The 22,525-nt window shown below is 37.9% G+C and overlaps 1 protein-coding gene across 1 annotated transcript; it reads right to left on the reverse strand.

Annotated features, from left to right (window-relative positions):
* Nucleotides 1–20,387: 20,387 nt before the first annotated feature.
* Nucleotides 20,388–22,439, reverse strand: LOC309978218 (heat shock cognate 71 kDa protein-like; the record flags this gene model as incomplete). Its single annotated transcript, XM_082864585.1, is given in 4 exon segments — nucleotides 20,388–20,573; nucleotides 21,036–22,244; nucleotides 22,247–22,358; nucleotides 22,362–22,439. Coding segments are annotated over 4 exon segments (1,485 nt in total). The 3' UTR covers nucleotides 20,388–20,487.
* Nucleotides 22,440–22,525: the final 86 nt, after the last annotated feature.

Raw genomic sequence — 22,525 nt, forward strand, 5'->3', positions numbered from 1 at the left:
GACTTATTCAGAGATTTATCCACTGTACATAGAATGGTGTTAGGCACAAAGTAGATGCTCACAAAATTTGTTAAATACATCAATAAGTATATAAATATGTAATTGTAGACACTTATCTGTGTGGTTAGATAAAATGTTGGTACTTTTCTGTTTGAGGAAAATATTTCATGTGGTAATAACTATCTGTATTCACAAGTAGTTAACATATATAGAGAGATAGAAGACAAATAGAGAGGTACTGGCCAGACTCCATTTCTAAAAATATCCTCCACATTTCCTATAATGTGTTGGTTCAACATTTATATTGAGAAAATTCATTCTGTTTTGTCTTGAAAGGTTTATAACCTCCAGAGACCCTGGTTACTGAGAAGAAGGTCTTTCAGAAATGAGGTACAGAAAAAATGTGTGTCAGTGATGAAGGAAACAGAAGGGGGTGAGAGAAGACCAAAAAGTAAAATAATCATACCAAAAGACAAACAAAACTATCCAGGGAAGTAGCGGAGAGGAGAGGCCAAGATACCTGTTACAGGGAGATCTTACATCCCCACACCCCTGTGGAGCTCTCTGAGACTTGACGAGATGCCGCATTAAGGGGTGAAGAGTGATCCCGGCTGAGAGTCCAGAGTGTGCTCGATGTCTGCTCAAAGAGAGACCTTCAAGATGGCAGAGGAGTAAGACTTGGAGATCACCTTCCTCCCCACAAATACATCAGAAATATATCTACATGTGGAACAACTACTGAGGAACACCTACTGAACGCTGGCAAAAGACCTCAGACTTCCCATAAGGCAAGAAACTCCCGACATAACACAGTAAGGCAAAAGAAAAAAGAAAAAAGCAGACAAAAGAATAGGGGCAGGACCTGCATCTCTGGGAGGGAGCTATGAAGGAGGAAAAGTTTCCACACACTAGGAAGCCCCTTCACTGGAAGAGATGGGGGGTGGGCAGGGGGGAGAGCTTCAGAACCACGGAGGAGAACACAGAAATAGGGGTGCAGAGGGCAAAGCGGAGAGATTCCTGCACAGAGGATTGGTGCCACACAGCACTCACCAGCCTGCGAGGCTTGTCTGCTCACCTGCCGGGGCGGGTGGGGGATGGGAGCTGAGGCTCCGGCTTCAGAGATCAGATCCCAGGGAGAGGACTGGTGCTGGATGCATGAACACAGCGTGAAGGGGGCTAGTGCACCACAGCTAGCCGGGAGGAAGTCCGGGAAATGTCTGGACCTGCCTAAGAGGCAAGAGACCATTGTTTTGGGGTGCATGAGGAGAAGGGATTCAGAGCACTGCCTAAACGAGCTCCAGAGATGGGCATGATCCAAGCTGTCAGCGTGAACACCAGAGACAGGCATGAAATGCTAAGGCTGCTGCTGCTGCCACCAAGAAACCTGTGTGCAAGCACAGGTAACTATCCACACCACCCCTTCCGGGAGCCTGTGCAGGCTGCCACTGCCAGGGTCACGTGATCCAGGGACAACTTCCCTGGGAGAACACACAGTGTGCCTCAGACTGTTGGAACGTCATGCTGGCCTCTGCTGCCACAGGCTTGCTTTGCATTCCTTACCCCTCCCCCAGGCCTGAAGGAGCCAGAGCCCCCTAATCAGCTGCTCCTTTAACCGCCTCCTATATGTGTGGGGAACAGACACCCTCAGGCAAGCTACACACAGAGGAGGGGGCAAATACAAAGCTGAAAACAAGGAGCTGTGCAAACAAATTACAGAAAGGGAAATTTCTCCCAGCAGCCTTAGGAACAGTGGAGCATATCTCCACAATCAACTTGATGTATCCTGCATTTGTGGAATACCTAAATAGATAAAGAATCATCCCAAAATTGAGGCGGTGGACTTTGGGAGCAGCTGTAGCCTTGGGGTTTGCTTATTGCACCTAATTAGTTTCTGGTTTTATGTTTATATTAGTTTAGTATTTAGACTTTATTATCATTGGTAGATTTGTTTATTGATTTGGTTGCTCTCTTCCTCTTTTTTATATTTATATATATGTATATATATATATATATATTTTCCTTTTTCTCTTTTTTGTGACTGTGTATGTGTATGCTTTTTTGTGTGATATTGTCTGTGTAGCTTTGCTTCTACCATTTGTCCTAGGGCTCTGCCTGTCTGTTTTTTAAATTTGTTTTTTAATATAGTTTTTAGTGTTTGTTATCATTGGTGGATTTGTTTTTTGGTTTGATTTCTCTCTTCTTTCTTTCTTTCTTTTTAATTTTTTTAAAAAATTATCTTTAATAATTTCTTTATTTTTTATTTTAATAACTTTATTTTACTTTATTCTTTCTTTCTTTCTTTTTTCTTTCTTTCTTTCTTTCTTTCTTTCTTTCTTTCTTTCTTTCTTCTTTCTTTCTTTCTTTCTTCTTTCTTTCTTTCTTTCTTTCTTTCTTTCTTTCTTTCTTTCTTTCTTTCTTTCTTTCTTTCTTTCTTTCTTTCTTTCTTTCATTATTTCTCCCTTTTCTTCTGAGCCATGTGGCTGACAGGGTCTTGGTGCTCCAGTCAGGTGTCATGCCTGTGCCTCTGAGGTGGGAGAGCTGAGTTCAGGACATTGGTTCACAACAGACCTCCTGGATCCATGCAATATCAAATGGCAAGAGATCTCCAAAGATCTCAATCTCAATGCTAAAACCGAGCTCCACTCAATTACCAGCAAGCTACAGTGCTGGACACCCTATGCCAAACAACTATCAAGACAGGAAAACAACCCCACGCATTAGCAGAGAGGCTTCCTAAAATCATGATAAGGTCACAGACACCCCAAAACACACCACGAGATGCGGTCTTGCCAACCAGAAATGCAAGATCCAGCTTCGTCCAAAAGAACACAGGCACCGGTCCTCTCCACCAGGAAGCCTACACAACCCACTGAACCAAACGTAGCAACTGGGGGAAGACAAAAAAAAAGAAATAATGGGAACAATGAACATGCAGTCTTCAAAAAGGAGAGCCTAACACACAGTAAGTTAAGCAAATTGAGAATACAGAAAAACACACAGCAGATGAAGGAGAAAGGCAAAAACCCACCAGACCAAACAAATGAAGAGGAAATAGGCACTCTACCTGAAAAAGTATTCAGAGTAATGACAGTAAAGATGATCCAAAATCTTGGAAATAGAATGGAGAAAATACAACAAACGTTTAACAAGAAACTAGACGAACTAAAGAGCAAACAAACATTGATGAACAACACAATAATTGAAATTAAAAATTCTCTAGAAGGAATCAAAAGCAGAATAACTGAGGCAGAAGAATGGATAAGTGACATGAAAGCTAAAATAGTGGAAATAACTACTGCAGAGTGGAATAAAGAAAACAAGAATAAAAAGAATTGAGGGCAGGCTCAGAGACTTCTGGGACAAAATGAAATGCACCAACATTCGAATTATGGGGGTCCCAGAAGAAAAACAGAAAAGGAAAGGGACTGAGAAAATATTTGAATAGATTATAGTTGAAAACTTCCCTAACACAGGAAAGGAAATAGTCAATCAAGTCCAGGAAGCACAGAGAGTCCCATACAAGATAAATCCAAGGAGAAACATGCCAAGACACATATTAATCTAACTATCAAAAATTAAATACAAAGAAAAAATATTAAAGGCAACAGTGGAAAAACAACAAATAAAATACAAGGGAATCCCCATAAGGTAAACAGCTGATCTTTCAGCAGAAACTCTGCAAGCCACAAGGGAGTGGCAGGATATATTTAAAATGATGAAATGGAAAAACCTACAACCAAGATTATTCTGCCCAGCAAGGATCTCATTCAGTTTTGACAGTAAAATTAAAACCTTCACAGACAAGCAAAAGCTAAGAGAATTTAACACCACTGAACCACCTTTACAACAAATGCTAAAGTAACTTCTCTAGGCAGGAAACACAAGAGAAGGAAAAGAATTACAATAACGAACCCAAAACAATTTAGAAAATGGTAATAGGAACATACATATCAATAACTACCTTAAATGTAAATGGATTAAATGCCCCAAACAAAATACATAGACTGGCTTAATGGATACAAAAATAAGACCTATACATATGCTGTCTACAAGAGACCCATTTCAAACCTACGGACACATACAGACTGAAAGTGATGGGGTGGAAAAAAATTCTCCATGCAAATGGAAATCAAAAGAAAGCTGGAGTAGCAATTCTAATATCAGACAGAATAGACTTTAAAACAAAACTATTACAAGAGAAAAAGAAGGACACTACATAATGATCAAGAGATCAATCCAAGAAGATATGACAAATGTAAATAATTTTGCACCCAATATAGGAGCACCTCAGTAAACAAGGCAAATGCTAACAGCCATAAAAGGGGAAATCAACAGTAACACAATCATAATAAGGGATGTTAACACCCCACTTTCACCAATGGACAGATAATCCAAAATGAAAATAAATAAAGAAACACAAGCTTTAAATGATACATTAAACAAGATGGACTTAACTGATATTTATTGGACATTCCATTCAAAAACAAAGGAATATACTTTCCTCTCAGGTGCTCATGGAACATTCTCCAGGATAGATCATATCTTGGGTCACAAATCAAGCCTTGGTAAATTTAAGAAAATTGAAATTTTGTCAAGTATCTTTTCCAACCACAACACTATGAGACTAGGTTTCAATCACAGGAAAATAATCTGTAAAAAATACAAGGACATGAAGGTTAAACAATACATGACTTAATAACCTAGAGATCACTGAAGAAATAAAAAAAAAATACCTAGGGAGGAGCTTCAAGATGGCAGAAGAGTAAGACAAGGAGATCACTTTCCTTGCCACAAATACATCAGAAATACATCTACATGTGGAACAACCCCTACAGAACACCTACTGAAAGCTGGAAGATGACCTCAGACCTCCCAAAAGGCAATAAACTTCCCACGTACCTGGGTAGGGCAAAAGAAACAATAAAAAACAGAGACAAAAGAATAGGGATGGGACATGTACCAGTGGGAGGGAGCTGTGAAGGAGGAAAGGTTTCCACACACTAGGAAGGCTCTTCACAGGCGGAGACTGCAGGTGGTGGAGGGGATAGCATCAGGGCCATGGAGGAGAGCACAGCAACAGGAGTGCAGAGGGCATAGCGGAGAGATTCCTGCACAGAGGATCGCTGCCGACCAGCACTCACCAGCCTGAGAAGCTTGTCTGCTTGTCTTCTTCTCATAGCAAGGTGGGCGGGGGATGGGAGCTGGAGGTTGGGCTTCGGAAGTCAGATCCCAGGGAGAGGACTGGGGTTGGCTGTGTGAACACAGCCTGAAGGAACTAGTGCACCACAGCTAGCTGGGAGGGAGTCCGGGAAAGTCTAGAGCTGCCAAAGAGGCAAGAGACGTTTTCTTGCCTCTTTGTTTCCTGGTGCACGAGGAGAGGGGATTAAGAGTGCTGCTTAAAGGAGCTCCAGAGATGGGTGCAAGCTGGGGCTATCAGCGTGAAACCCAGAGATGGGCATATGATGCTAAGGCTGCTGCTCCAGCCACCAAGAAACCTGTGTGCAAGCACAGGTCACTATCCACACCTCCCCTCCTGGGAGCCTGTGCAGCCCGCTACTGCAAGGGTCCCGTGATCCAGGGAAATCTTCCCCGGGAGTAGGCAGGGCACTCCTCAGGCTGGTGCAACATCACGCCAGCCTCTGCCACTACAGGCTCACCCAACATCCATACCCCTCTCTCCCCTGACCTGAGTGAACCAGAGCGCCTGAATCAGCTGCTCCTTTAACTCCATCCTGTATGAGTGAAGAAAAGCCAGCCTCAGGTGACCTACATGCAGAGGTAGGTTCAAATCCAAAGCTGAATCCAGGCAGCTGTGGGAACAAAGAAGAGAAAGGGAAATTTCTCCCAGCAGCCTCAGGAGCAGCAGATTATATCTCCACAATCAATTTGATGTATCCTGCATCTGTGGAATACCTGAATAGACAATGAACATCCCAAATTGAGGAGGTGGACATTGGGAGCAACAATATATATAAATTTGTTTCCCTTTTTCTCTTTTTGTGAGTGTGTACGTATGCTTCTGTGGGAGATTTTGTCTGTATAGCTTTGCTTTTACCATTTATCCTAGGGTTCTGTTTGACCGTTTGTTTCTTTTTTCCTTTTTTTCCTTAAAATTCTTTTTTCTTAATAATTATTTTTATTTTAATAACTTTATTTTATTTTACTTTATTTTGTTTTATCTTCTTCTTTCATTCTTTATTTTTTTTTCCTTTTATTCTGAGCAATGTGGAGGAGAGGCTCTTGGTACTCCAGCCAGGCATCAGGGCTGTGCCACTGAGGTGGTAGAGCAAAGTTCAGGACACTGGTCCACAAGAGACCTCCCATCTCCATGTAATATAAAAGGGCAAAATTTCCCAAAGATCTCCATCTCAACGCCAGGACTCAGCTCCAATCAATGACCAGCAAGCTACAGTGCAGGACACCATATGCCAAACCACAAGCAAGACAGGAACACTACAACATCCATTAGCACAGAGGCTGCCTAAAATCATAGTAAGGCCACAGACACCACAAAATGCACTGCCAGACGTGGACCTGCCCACCAGAAACAGGATCCAGCCTCATCCACCAGAACACAGCAACTAGTCACCTCCACCAGGAAGCCTACAAAACCCACTGAACCAACCTTAGCCACTGGGGGCAGACACCAAAAACAATGGAAACTACGAACTTGCAGCCTGCAAAAAGGAGACACCAAACACAGAAAGTTAAGCAAAATGAGAAGACAGAGAAACACACAGCTGATGAAGGAGCAAGGCAAAAACCCACAAGACCTAACAAATGTAGAGGAAATACGCAGTCTGCCTGAAAAATAATCCAGAGTAATGACAGTAAAAATGATCCAAAATCTTGGAAATAGAATGAAGAAAGTAAAAGAAACATTTAACAAGGACCTAAAAGAACTAAAGAGCAAACAAGCACTGATGAACAAAATAATAAATGAAATTAAAAATGCTCTAGAAGGGCTCAATAGCAGAATAACTGAGGCAGAAGAATGGATTAAGTGACCTGGAAGATAAAATAGTGGAAATAACTACTGTAGAGCAGAAAAAAGAATGAAAATAATTAAGAACAGTCTCAGAGACCTCTGGGACAACATTAAACACATCAACATTCGAATTACAGGGTTCCCAGAAGAAGAAGAGAAAAAGAAACGGACTGAGAAAATATTTGATGAGATTACCATTGAAAACTTCCCTAACATGGGAAAGGAAATAGTTAATCAAGTCCAGGAAGCACAGAGAGTCCCATACAGGATAAATCCAAGGAGTAACACACCAAGACACATATTAATCAATCAAAAATTAAATACAAAGAACAAATATTAAAAGCAGCAAGGGAAAAACAACAAATAACACACAAGGGAATCCCCATAAGGTTAACAGCTGATCTTTCAGCAGAAACTCTACAAGCTAGAAGGGAATGGCAGGACATATTTAAAGTGATGAAGGAGAAAAACCTACAATCAAGATTACTCTACCCTGACAAGATCTCATTCAGATTTCATGGAGAAATTAAAACCTTTGAAGACAAACAAAAGGTAAGAGAAAGCAGCTTTACAGCAAATGATAAAGGAATTTCTCTAGGCAGGAAACATAAGAGAAGGAAAACACCTGCAATAATAAACTCAAAATAATTAAGAAAATGGTAATAGGAACATACATAGCGATTATTACATTAAATGCAAACGGATTAAATGCTCCAACCAAAAGACATAGACTGGCTGAATAGATACAAAAACAAGACCCATATATATGCTGTCTACAAGAGACCAACTTCAGGCCTAGGGACACATACAGACTGAAAGTGAGGGATGGCAAAAGAAATTCCATGTAAATGGAAACCAAAAGAAAGTTGGAGTAGCAATTCTCATAGCAGACAAAATAGACTTTAAACTAAGAGTATTACAAGAGACAAGGAAGGACACTACAGAATGATCAAGGTATCAATCCAAGAAAAACATATAAAAGCTGTAAGTATTTATGAACCCAACATAGGAGCACCTCAATATATAAGGCAAACACTAACAGCCATAAAAGGCAAAATCGACAGTAACACAATCATAGTAGGGGATTTAACACCCCACTTTCACCAACTGACAGCACATCAAAATGAAAATAAACAAGGAAAAAACAAGCTTTAAATGATACATTAAACAAGATGGACTTAACTGATATTTATAGGACATTCCATCCAAAAACAACAGAATACACATTTTTCTCAAGTGCTCATGGAATATTCTCCAATATAGATCATATCTTGTGTCACAAATGAAACCTTGGTAAATATAAGAAAACTGAAACTGTATTAAGTATCTTTTCCGACCACAATGTTATGAGACTAGATATCAATTACAGGAAAAATATCTGTAAGAAATACAAACACATGGAGGCTAAACAACACACTACTTAGTAACCAAGAGATCACAGAATAAATCAAAGACGAAATCAATACATACCTAGAAACAAATGACAATGAAATTACAATGATGCAAAACATATGGGATGTAGCAAAAGCAGTTCTAAGAGGGAAGTTTATAGCAATAAAATCCTACCTTAAGAAACAAGAAACATTGCAAATAAACAAGCTAAACTTACACCTAAAGCAGTTAGAGAAAGAATTAAAAAAAAAAGTTACCTGAAGGAAAGAAATCATAAAGATCAGTTCAGAAATAAATGGAAAAGAAATAAAGGAAACGATAGCAGAGACAAATAAAACTAAAACCTTGTTCTTTGAGAAGATAAACAAAATTGATTAACCATTAGCCAGACTCATCAAGAAAAAAAGGGAGGAGACACAAATCAATAGAATTAGAAATGAAAAAGGAGAAGTAACCACCTACACTGCAGAAAAGAAAGGATCATGAGAGATTACAACAAGGAAATATATGCCAATAAAATGGACAACCTAAAAGAAATGGACAAATTCTTAGAAATGCACAACCTTCGATACTGAACCAGGAAGAAATAGAAAATATGAACAGACCAATCACAAGGACTGAAATTGACACTGTGATTAAAAATCTTCCAACAGAAAAAAGCCCAGGACAAGATGGCTTCACAAGTGAATTCTATAAAACATTAGGGAAGAGCTAACACCTATCCTTCACAAACTCTTCAAAAATATAGCAGAGGGAGGAACACTCCCAAACACATTCTATGAGGCCACCATGACTCTGATAATAAAAACCAGACAAAGATGTCACAAAGAAAACCACAGGCCAATATCTCTGATGAACATAGATGCAAAAATTCTCAACAAAATACTAGCAAACAGAATATCCAACAGCACATTAAAAGGATCATACACTCTGATCAAATGGGGTTTATCCCAGGAATGCAAAGATTCTTCAATATCCACAAATCAATCAACGTGATACACCATATTAAAAAGTTGAGGGAGAAAAACCATACAATCGTCTCAATAGATGCAGAGAAACTTTTGACAAAATTCAACACCCATTTATTTTAAAAACTCTCCAAAAGTAGGCATAGAGGGAACTTTCCTCAACATAATAAAGGTCATATATGACAAACCCACAGCCAACATCGTCCTCCATCGTGAAAAACTGAAACCATTTCCAATAAGATCAGGAACAAGACAAGTTTGCCCACTCTCACCACTATTATTCAACATAGTTATGGAAGTTTTAGCCACAGCAATCATAGAAGAAAAATAAATAAAAGGAATCCAAATTGGAAAAGAAGAAGTAAAGCTGTCACTGTTTGCAGATGACATGGTACTATATGTAGAGAATCCTGAAGACACTACCAGAAAACTACTAGAGCTAATCAATGAATTTGGTAAAGTAGAAGGATACAAAATTAATGCACAGAAATCTCCTGCATTCCTGTACACTAATAATGAAAAATCGGAAATGGAAATTAAGAAAACATGCCCATTTACTATTGCAACAAAAAGAATAAAATATCTGGGAATAAACATACCTAAGGAGACAAAAGACCTGTATGAAGAAAATTATGACACTGATGAAAGAAATTAAAGATGATATAAGTAGATGGAGAGATACACACTGTTCTTGGATTAGAAGAATGAACATAGTGACAGTGACTGTACTACCCAAAGGAATCTACAGATTCAATGAAATCCCTGTCAAATTACCACTGGCATTTTTCACAGAACTAGAAGAAAAAGTTTCACAATTTTTATGGAAACAGAAAAGACCCCGAATAGCAAAAGCAATCTCGAGAAAGAAAAATGGAGCTGGAGGAATCAGGCTCCCTGACTTCAGGCTATACTTCATAGCTACAGTAATCAAGACAGTATGGTACTGGCACAGAAACAGAAATATAGATCCATGTAACAGGATAGAAAGCCCAGAGATAAACCCATGCACATATGGTCAACTTATCTTTGATAAAGGAGGCAAGAATATACAGTGGAGATAAGACAGCCTCTTCAATAAGTGGTGCTGGGAAAACTGGACAGCTAAATGTAAAAGAATGAAAACAGAACACTCCTTAACACCATACACAAAGATAAATTCTAAATGGATTAAAGACCTAAATTTAAGGCCAGACACCATCAAACTCTTAGAGGAAAACCTAGTCAGAACACTCTGTGACATAAATCACAGCAAGATCCTTTTTGAACTACCTGCTAGAGAAATGGAAATATAAACAAAAATAAACAGATGGGACCTAATGAAACTTAAAAGCTTTTGCACAGCAAAAGAAACCATAAACAAGACCAAAAGACAACCCTCAGAATGGGAAAAAATATTTGTAGATGAAGCAACAGGAAAAGGATTAGTCTGCAAAACATATAAGCAACACATGCAGGTCAGTATCAAAAAAAACAAAGAGCCCAATCCAAAAATGGGCAGAAGGCATAAATAGACATTTCTCCAAAGAAGATATACAGACTGCCAACAAACACATGAAAGTGTGCTCAACATCATTAACTATTAGAGAAACGCAAATCAAAACTACAATGAGATATCATATCACACCGGTCAGAATGGCCATTATCAAAAAATCAACAAACAATAAATGCTGGAGTGGGTGTGGAGAATAGGGAACCCTCTTGCACTGTTGGTGGGAATGTAAGTTGATATCACCATTATGGAGAACAGTATGGAGGTTCCATAACAAACTAAAAATATAACTACCATAAGACGCAGCAATCCCACTACTTTGCATATACCCTGTGAAAAACATACTTCAAAGAGAGTCATGTACCAAAATGTTCATTGCAGCTCTATTTACAATAGCCAGGACATGGAAGCAAACTACGTGTCTACCAACAGATGAATGGATAAAGAAGATGTGGCACATATATATGATGGAATATTGCTCACCATTAAATGGAGCGAAACTGAGTTATTTTTAGTGAGGTGGATGGGCCTAGAATCTGTCCTACAGGGTGAAGTAAGTCAGAAAAAGAAAAAGAAATACCCTATTCTAACACATATATATGAAATCTAAAATAAACAATAAAAAGTGGTCAAAAGTACCTAGAGGCAAGATAGGAATAAAGATGCAGACCTACTAGAGAATGGACTCGAGGATGCAGGGAGGGGAAGGGTAAGCTGGGACAAAGTGAGAGAGTGGCATGGACATATATACACTATCAAACATAAAATATATATCTAGTGGGAAGCAACCACATAGCACAGGAAGCTGAGCTCAGTGCTTTGTGACCACCTAAAGGGGTGGAATAAGAAGTGTGTGAGGGAGGGAGATGCAATAGGGAAGAGTTATGGAGATATATATGTGTATATATATATATATATATATATATATATATATATATATATATATATATATGTATAACTGGTTCACTTTGTTATAAAACAGAAACTAACAACCATTGTAAAGCAATTATATTCTAATAAATATGTTAAAAAATACCTAGAAACAAATGACAATGAAACCATGACGTCCCAAAGCCTATGGGATGCAGCAAAAGCAGTTGTAAAATGGAAGTATAAAGCAATACACTCCCACCTCAAGAAACAAAGAATATCTCTAATATGTAACCTAACCTTATTCCTAAAGCAATTAGAGAAAGAAGAACAATACAAAACAAGAAACCCAAAGTTAGCAGAATGAAAAACATCATAAAGATCAGATCAGAAATGAAAAAGAAATGAAGGAAACAATAGCAAAGATCAATAAAAATAAAAGCTGTTTCTTTGAGAAGATAAACAAAATAGATCAACTGTTAACCAGACTTATCCAGAAGAAAAGGGAGGAGACTTAAAAGAATACAGTTAGAAATGAAAAAGGAGAAGTAAGAACTGACACTGCAGAAATACAAAGCATCATGAGAGATTACTATGAGCAGCCATATGCCAGTAAAATGGAAAACCTGAAAGAAATGGACAAATTCTTAGAAAAGCACAATGTTCCGAGACTGTACCAGCAAGAAATAGAAAATATAAACAGAGTAATCACAAGCACTGAAATTGAAACTGTAATTAAAAATCTTCCAACAAACAAAAGCCCAGGAACATATGGCTTCACAGGTGAATTCTATTAAACATTTAGAGAAGAGCTAACACCTACACTTCTCAAACTCTTCCAAAATAGAGCAGAGGGTGAAACACTCGCAAACACATTCTACGAGGCCACCACCCCTCTGATATCAAAACCAGACAGAGTTGCCACAAAAAAAAAGGAAACTACAGGCCAATAACACTGATGTATATAGATGCAAAAACCCTCAATAAAATACCAGTAAACAGAATCCAACAGCACATTAAAAGCATCATACAACATGATCAAATGGTGTTTATCCCAGGAATGCAAGGATTCTTCAATATACGCAATTCAGTCAATGTGATAAACCATATTAATAAATTGAAGGAGTAAAACCATATGATCATCTCAATAGATGCAGAAAACTTTCTACAAAATTCAACACCCATTTATGATAAAAAACCCTCCAGAAAGTAGGCATAGAGGGAACTTACTTCAACATAATAATGGCTATATATGACAAACCCAAAGCCAACGTAGTTTTCAGTGGTGAAAAACTGAAACCATTTCCACTAAGATCAGGAACAAGACAAGGTTGTCAACTCTCACCACCATTATTTAACATCGTTTTGTAAGTTTTAGCCACAGGAGTCAGAGAAGAAAAGTAAATAAAATGAACTCAAGTCAGCAAAGAAGTAAAGCTGTTAATGTTTGAGATGACATGATACTATACATAGAAAATCCTAAAGGTGCTACCACAAATCTACCAGAGCTAATCAATGAATTTGGTAAAGTAACATGATACACAATGTCTTGCATTCCTATACACTAATGATGAAAAATCTGAAAGATAAATAAGGAAACACTCCCATTTACCATTGTGACAAAAAACAATAACATACCTGGGAATAAAGCTACCTAAGGAAACAAAAGACCTTTATGCACAGATCTGTAAGACACTCATGAAAGTAATTAATGTTGAGATATACAACAGAAGGAGAGATATACCATGCTCTTGGATTGGAAGAATGAACATTGTGAAAATGACTATACTGCCCAAAGCAATCTATACATTCAGTGCAATCCCTATCAAACTACCAATGGCATTTTTCACAGAACTAGAACAAAAAAATTCACAATTTGTATGGAAACACAAAGGACCCCGAATAGCCAAAGCAATCCTAAGAATGAAAAACGGAGCTGGAGGAATCAGGCTCCTGGACTCCAGACTATGCTACAAAGCTACAGTAATCACAACAGTATGGTACTGGCACAAAAACCAAAATATAGATCAGTAGAACAGGATAGAGAGCCCAGAGGTAAACCCATGCACATATGGTCACCTTATGTTTGATAAAGGATGCAAAAATATACAATGCAGAAAACACAGCCTCTTCAAAAAGTGGTGCTGGGAAAACTGGACAGCTACATATTAAAGAATGAAATTAGAACACTCCCTAACTCCATACACAAAAATAAACTCAAAATGGACTAAAGACCAAAATATAAATCCAGACACTCTAAAACTCTTAGAGGAAAACATAGGCAGAATATTCTATGACACAAATCACTGCAAGATGCTTATTGACCCACCTCCTAGAGAAATGGAAATAAAAACAAAAATAAACAAATGGAACCTAACAAAACCTAAATCTTTTGCACAGCAAAGGAAACCATAAACAAGACAAAAAGACAACCTTCAGAATGGGAGAAAATATTCGCAAATGAAGCAACTGACATAGGATTAATTGCCAAAGTTTACAAGGAGCTCATGCAGCTCAATATCAAAAAATAAACAACCCAATTCAAAAGTGGGCAGAAGACCTAAATAGACATTTCTCCAAAGAAGATACACAGATTGCCAACAAACACATGAAAGGATCATCAACATCAGTAATCATTAGAGAAATGCAAATCAAAACTACAATGAGGTATCACCTCACATGCATCAGAATGGCCATCATCAAAAAACCTACAAACAATAAATGCTGAAGAGGGTGTAGAGAAAAGGGAACCCTCTTGCACTGTTGGTGGGAATGTAAATTGATACAGCTACTATGGAGACCAGCATGGAAGTTCCTTAAAAAACTAAAAATAGAACTACCATACGATCTAGCAATCCCACTACTGGGCATATACCCTGAGAAAACCGTAATTCATGAAGAGTTATATACCACAATGCTCTTTGCAGCTCTATTTATGATAGCCTAGACATGGAAGCAACCTAAGTGTCCATCGACAGCTGAATGGATAAAGAAGATGTGGCACATATATACAAAAGAACATTACTCAGCCATAAAATGAAATGAAATTGAGTTATTTGTAGTGAGGTGGATGGACCTAGAGTCTGTCATACAAAGTGCAGTAAGTCAGAAAGAGAAAAGCAAATACCATACGCTAACACATTTATTTGGAATCTTAAAAAAAAAAACAGGTTCTGAAGAATTTAGGGGCAGGACAGAAATAAAGAGGCAGATGTAGAGAATGGACTTGAGGACACGGGAATGGGGAAGGGTAAGCTGGGACGAAGTGTGAGAGTGGCATGGACGTATATACACTACCAAATATGAAATAGATAGCTAGTGGGAAGCGGCTGCAATGCACCAGGAGGTCAGCTTGGTGCTTTCTGACCACCTAGAGGGGTGGGATATGGAGGGTGGGAGGGAGGCACAAGAGGCAGGATATATGGTAATATATGTATACATATAGCTGATTCACTTTGTTACACAGCAGAAACTAACACACCATTGTAAAACAATTTTACTCCAATAAAGATGTTAAAAAATAAAGGGAGTGAGATGCAAAAAAAAAGAAAAAGAGAGAGAGAGAGAGAGAACCATCCTGTGAAAAGCTACAGACATGGCACTTTTTTTTATCCTCCGTTGTTAAAGTAACCTCTACATATCTCCATACATTGCTAAAGAAGAAGCAAACGGCATGATAATCTCCACTATTTCTCCACCAAATAATTAGTTTCAAGGTCATAATACTATCAACTTTGATTTAACTGTAAAATTGTTATGGATTGAATATCTATAATTATTTAGAACACATTTAAGTTAGAAATTTATCATTTATTTTCATATTTATAATTATTTATATGCACAGTAAACTTCCTGTTACATTTTCAGCAAGTTCAAATTTTTCTAAATTTCAAATAAATTTACAAGTGGATGAGTATTAGAGTTATTCTCTAAAGAAATAGTTACTGAAAACAATAACTAAAATAGTTAATTAAATTTCTGAAAACTGGTCAAACATTTAATCAGGTTGAACTCTGGTACTTTTTTACAAATTACCTAAGATAGAGCTTCCTAAAATCATCCTGCATTTCATTTCCATCTGAAATCTGATGCCAGATGTCAAAAATTTTAATTAAATATTTAGGTGGCATTTTTGGAATGTTTTATGATTCATCAAGTGCTATCATATATATTGACTAATTTAATTTAAATTAAAGGTCACATACTGCCAGGAGCAGCAAGAATGTGCAGCCTATATTTTCACTCACTGTTCACCTTAATGCCAACTATTCAGGGAAGCCTTTATGTAAAAAGTCCTCTGCTCAAAAGTATGGATGTAATACATTTTAAATTATATACATATCTTAATAACATCGCTAAAGAAATTGGGCAATTTAACTGATGCGTGAGGAGAGCAGATACTTTTTTTTTATACTCTGTGGGATTGTTGAGGCAAGTGTAAATTCAAGCAAAATAAGCCACGTTAAAAGAAGCACTGAAATATATATCAAATTATGTCACCTCACTGGTGCTTGCAGGGAAACAGACAAGACTGTGAAAGCAATAGGCATAGTTGGAAAATTAAAAATCATTTTGCATGCAGGCTTCCTTGTGTATATAGCAAGATTTTGCAGTCATACTTCTAAAATAGATAATGATGATTGTGTTGAACCTGTAATATAAACAAATATAAAATATTTTATCCTATGCTTTTACCTACTCCACTTCTTTATCAAACTACCTAAACTACAATACCATAGAAGCAAAACCTGAAAACACATTTAAATGGTCTTTAAGATGAGAAAGAAAGAAAACACTTGAATTTTATTTCACATTCAAAGAAAATTTAAAATAACATTCAAGTAGGAAGATATTAACTTAGATTTGTTCAAGAATAAAATGATGTAACAATCTTACTGGTCTAATTATCAGGGATAAAATTTTGTATAAACTAAATCATATTAGGTAGCAATTTAAAAACAAAGAAGACAAGCTGCCAGAAGTGAAACTGGCAGGGAAGAAGATACTGGAAAAAGAATGACTAATTATAAAGTATTATAGGGCTATTCAATAAGTCAAATTAGCCCTACACATTTGGATAGGCCCTAAAGAAATGCACACACACACATGCACGCACACACACACACACACACATACACATGCACAGAGTGCCCTTTTTAAAGTACATATGGCCAGAGGTCAGAGATTATATATTTGTGTGTTCTCTCTCTTCTTTAGTGAGATAAACTACTATCAACATCAGAGTACAGTTGACCCTTGAACAACATGGGTTTGAACTGTGTGGGTCCAATTTTATGCAGATTTTTTCAATAAATACTACAGGACTACACCTGGCACAGTTGGTTGAATCCGAAGATATAGAACCTCGGATACAGAGGGCCGATTATGGGACTTGAGCATTCCCGCATTTTGGTATTCACAGACGGTCCTTGGACCAATGCCCTATGGATACAAAGGGATGAGGGATACCTGTTTAAGAAATCACCTTAAGGGAATAGGGGCAGGAACAAGAGCTTGGTTAATCTAGGGAGAGAGGAGTGACTTCACACAGAAGAGTCATGGATAAGCAGGAGTCAAGAGAAAATATTCTAGGTCTTTACGGTGGTGGACATTGGAATCAGTCTTTACATAGTTCTCTAGGTTCTGCTTGAATCCTATAGGAGCTTGTCATGTCATTCAAAAAGCCAATGCCAATAAAAGGGCCTACATAATCCAGCCTACTGTTTTCTGATCTAAAATCCTACAACTATTTCCTGTTGCTCACACTACTTCAGTCACATCAGTCTCCTTGCTTTTCCTAAACCATGTCAGACATAATCCCACCTCTAGGCCTTTACAGTTGCTATTCTTTCTGTCTGGAACACTCATTCACTAATAATCTCAACCCTCTCTTCTCATCTCCTTCAAATGTCACCTTCTTGAGTTCTTCATTGACTGCTCTATTTTAATTACAATCCTTCTTTACTCTAAGAATAACTATATAATTTCCCTGTTTTATTTTTCTTCTGTAACACTACCACTTAACATACTAAATATTTTACTTATTAATACTCATCGCCCATCAAAATGTAAGCTCCATGAGAATCTTTTTTAACTGCTGATACCCCAGTACCTAGCACTGTGCTTGGCACATGGTAGATGTTCAATACATATTTTTAATTAATAGCCACCACAAGGAGAACTTTCTCTAATTACCAAATAATTAAAATAGTGCTGTATAGATGGAGGAAATATATCAATGTAAAAAGAGTAGAGGGCTTCCCTGGTGGCGCAGTGGTTGAGAGTCCGTCAGCCGATGCAGGGGACAGGGGTTCATGCCCCGGTCTGGGAAGATTCCACATGCCACGGAGCGGCTGGGCCCATGAGCCATGGCCGCTGAGCCTGCATGTCCGGAGCCTGTGCTCCACAACGGGAGAGACCACAACAGTGAGAGGCCCGCATACCGCAAAAAAAAACACAAAAAAACAAACAAAAAAAAACACAGTAGAATCTAGAAATGTAGTCAAATATAAATATGTGTTTAGTATATGGTAAAGATGGTAAATAAAGTCAGTGAGAAAAGTTTGAATTAGTCAATCAGTGGTCTTGGGATGATAGTCTAGCCTGGGGGTTCCCAATATTTTTCAAGTAATGACATACATTAAATTATATTTATTTGTCACATTAAATTATATTTATTTGAATGTATAGAGGAGTCTGATCATGGTTGAAGGCAAGAGATCCAGGAGTTCTGACAGACCATAACCCTTCCTAGCCACCCCCAAGGCTGATGAGATCATGTCTGTGACCACCTGAAGGATTATCAGTTGGGAATTTCTGAGTTGATCATTTCTAAGGAAAAAAATCTGGACCCCTATTTTTCTAATTAACCCAAGAAATAATACTGGTGGATTCAAGCTATAAATGTAAAGTTTAAAGCCCATAAAATTATAAGAAAACAAGATTTTTCTAAGCATTATGATATATACAGAAGCAGAAGAAACTAAATTGATTAATTAGACAATATAAAAATTTAAAAACTCAATGGAAAAAAATCCCAACATAAACAAAATTAAAAAAAAACTGGGGGAAATATTGCTATTATACTAATTTTCAAAGAGCTAATTTAAATAAATAAGAAATGTAAAAAAAAACTATTAGAAAAATTGGTAAACCAATGGAGAGGAAATCCACAGAATAAAAGACCAAGATGGCTAATAAACTTGTTAAAAAATGCTGTTTCACTTATAAATAAAACAAAATTTAAATCAGTTAAGAACTGACAATACCCAATATATGTGAGTTATAAGAAAATGAGCTTCCTAAGTCACCCAAGTTATGTGTCATATTCCCTTTATCCATTTTGTCCCCACTATGTTTGCTTTATTTCTGTTCTTTCAAAGTTATCTTTGTTTAATATGACATAATTGAAGAAATGAAGATGGTAAACATCCAAATATGTCATTTCCAGCAAATTTTCTTATGCTCCCTGAAAATCAGTTGCTGAAAACTTAGAACTAAAAATGTATCTTTGGTTCTATTCAAGTTTGTTCTCTCCATGAGTAGAGCATTACTGTGATCCCTGGATTGGAATTCCTTGAAATCATACTTACAGTAGCACAATTTTGATACTTTATAGATAGCCACAAGTTAGGATACGTCAAAGTGGAAAGTGGGTCTAATTTTTTTATCTTATTACTTTTGACCCTGTGACTAATATTTTCTTAAAATAGAGAGTGAAACAAAGAGATAGAGAAAAAAATCTGGAAACTTCTGTTTACCTACTTTCTTTTCCCTTTTTCTTCCATTCATACTTTCTTCCAAAAGCCACACTCTAGTACAATTTACTTCAATTACTCCAGATCTTTTAGATTTTAAATATTTGCAGCATTTTAAAAACTACATTGTATAGACCAACATAGTGTTGACAACTTTTTATTTTGCTAAGGAAATAGAATTTTAAAACACCAACGACAAAATACTATTCCCATGATTTCATAAAGGAAAGGCAATTTTTGTCGTGGGCACTCACTTTAAAATATCTTTTTATTTAAAAATCATTATAGATTAATAGAAAGTATCCCCCAAATTACAGAAAGATGCTGTATACCCTATAACCAATTCCCCCCTAATGATAAAATCTTGCAAAACTATAAAGCAATAGCAAAATGAGGAAACAAATATTGTTACAATCCACTGACTTTATTTAGAGCTCATCAGTTTTATGTGCTCTCATTTCTGTTTGTATAATTCTATGGAATTTTATCACAAGTGTAACTTTGTTTAACTACCACCATATTAACAGTATTAACAGTACTATCACTTTAAGGATCTTTTCTACTGTTGTCCTTTTATAAATGCAGCCACCCCTCCTCCTCATCTCTAACAACAGGAAATCACTAATCTGTTCTCAAACTCTACACTTTTGCACATTTAAAATGTTATATAAATTGAATGATACAGTATGTAATCTATTGGCACTGGGATCTTTCATACAGCATAATGTCTTTAAGATCCAGTCAAGTTCATGTATGTATCAATAGCTTGTCCCCATCTATTGTTTTTGTTCTGTTTTGCCAATTTTAAATACATTTTTATTTAAGACATTGCATTTTCCACTTACAATACAGTGCTTGTAAAGTGCAATGTTATTTCCTTTCCCTGTGCACACATTCCATGTTCAAGTATCAAGAATGCCCAGTTTACTACAGCAGCTCAACTATAAAACTGCCATGGAATTTGCTACAAATTTGGCTCCTTCCATGTTGTGTTGAGCAATGCTAAACCTATGCTAGGCTGGCTTAATCAACCTCTTCAATGGTGGGCCCAGAGGAGGCACCACCAGACAGAGGAGCTCCACCACCAGGGAAGCCCCTGGGCATTCCACCTGACATTCCTCCTGGCATGCCTCCTGCAGTCTGGTACAGCTTGGTAATGATGGTGTTGCAGACTTTTTCCAGCTCCTTCTGCTGATGTTCAAATTCTTCCTTCTCTGTAGTCTGGTTCTTATCAAGCCAGTTGATTATTTAATTACACTTATCAAGAATCTTCTGTTTGTCCTCATCATTAATCTTGCCTTGAAGTTTCTCATCCTTAACAGTAGCTTTCATGTTGAAAGCATAAGATTCAAGAGAATTCTTTGAAGACAACTTATTCCGCTGCTTCTCATCTTCAGTTTTATACTTCTCTGCTTCCTGAACCATGCGTTCAATGTCTTCCTTGCTCAAATGGCCCTTGTCATTAGTGATGGTAATCTTGTTCTCTTTTCCTGTGCTCTTATCCACAGTAGAGACATTGAGGATGCCATTGACATCAATATCGAAAGTGACTTCAATCTGAGGAACACCACGGGGGGCAAGAGGTATGCCTGTGATTTCAAACTTGCCAAGCAGGTTGTTATCCTTGGTCATGGCACACTCACCTTCATAAACCTGAATGAGTACACCGGGCTGGTTGTCCGAGTATGTTGTGAAGATCTGCATCTGCTTGCTGAGAATGGTGGTGTTGTGCTTGATGAGGACAATCATGACTCCACCAGCAGTTTCAATTCCAAGGGAAAGAGGAGTGACATCCAACAGCAGCAAGTCTTGAATATTTTCAGATTTGTCTCCAGATAAAATGGCTGCCTGGACAGCTGCACCATAAGCAAAAGCCTCATCAGGGTTGATGCTCTTATTAAGTTCTTTCCCACTGAAGAAGTCCTGTAGAAGTTTCCAAATTTTGGGGATGTGGGTTGAACCACCCACCAGGACAATATCATGGATCTGAGACTTGTCTAGTTTGGCATCCAGAAGGGCTTTCTCCACAGGGTCCAGTGTGCCACTGAACAGGTCAGCATTCAGTTCTTCAAATCGGGCATGGGTAATTGAGGTATAGAAGTCAATTCCTTCATAGAGGGAATCAATCTCAATACTGGCCTGGGTGCTGGAAGAGAGAGTGCACTTAGCATGCTCAGAAGCAGTATGAAGGCGATGGACAGTCCTCTTGTTCTCACTGATGTCCTTCTTGTGCTTGCACTTGAATTCTGCAATAAAATGGTTGATCATCCGGTTGTCAAAGTCTTCTCCACCTAAGTGGGTATCTCCAGCTGTAGATTTGACCTCAAAGATTCCATCCTCAATAGTGAGGATTGACACATCAAAAGTGCCACCACATATATCAAAGATCAGCACATTTCTTTCTGCTCCAACCTTTTTGTCTAAGCTATAGGCAATAGCAGCAGCAGTTGGCTCACTGATAATTCTAAGTACACTGAGCCCAGCAATAGTTCCAGCATCTTTGGTAGCCTGACACTGAGAATCATTAAAGTAAGCAGGTACTGTAACAACAGCATCGGTAACAGTCTTCCCAAGGTAGGCTTCTGCTATTTCCTTCATCTTTGTCAAAACCATGGATGACACCTCCTCTGGATAAAAACTTTTTGCCTCTCCCTTGTATTCTACTTGAACTTCAGGCCTGCCTGCATCATTCGCCACCACCATGAAGGGCCAATGCTTCATATCAGACTGGATAACAGCATCATTAAATTTTCGTCCAATGAGGCGTTTGGCATCAAAGTGTTAGTGGGATTCATTGCAACTTGGTTCTTTGCAGCATCACCGATCAATCGTTCGGTATCATTAAAGGTGACATAACTTGGTGTAGTTCTGTTCCCCTGATCATTGGCAATTATTTACACATTTCTGTGCTGGAAGACACCCACACAAGAATGGGTGGTGCCAAGATCAATGCCAACTGCAGGTCCCTTAGACATGGTTGCTGGAGCGCAGGCCCAGGTCCACTGAAGGAGAAAACAGCAACCTATAGAGCTGCCGCTGCGTTCAACGAGAAACCCCATCT

The sequence above is a fragment of the Leucopleurus acutus genome, assembly GCF_964270905.1.
Source record: "Leucopleurus acutus genome assembly, chromosome: X".
Lineage (NCBI taxonomy): Eukaryota > Metazoa > Chordata > Mammalia > Artiodactyla > Delphinidae > Leucopleurus > Leucopleurus acutus.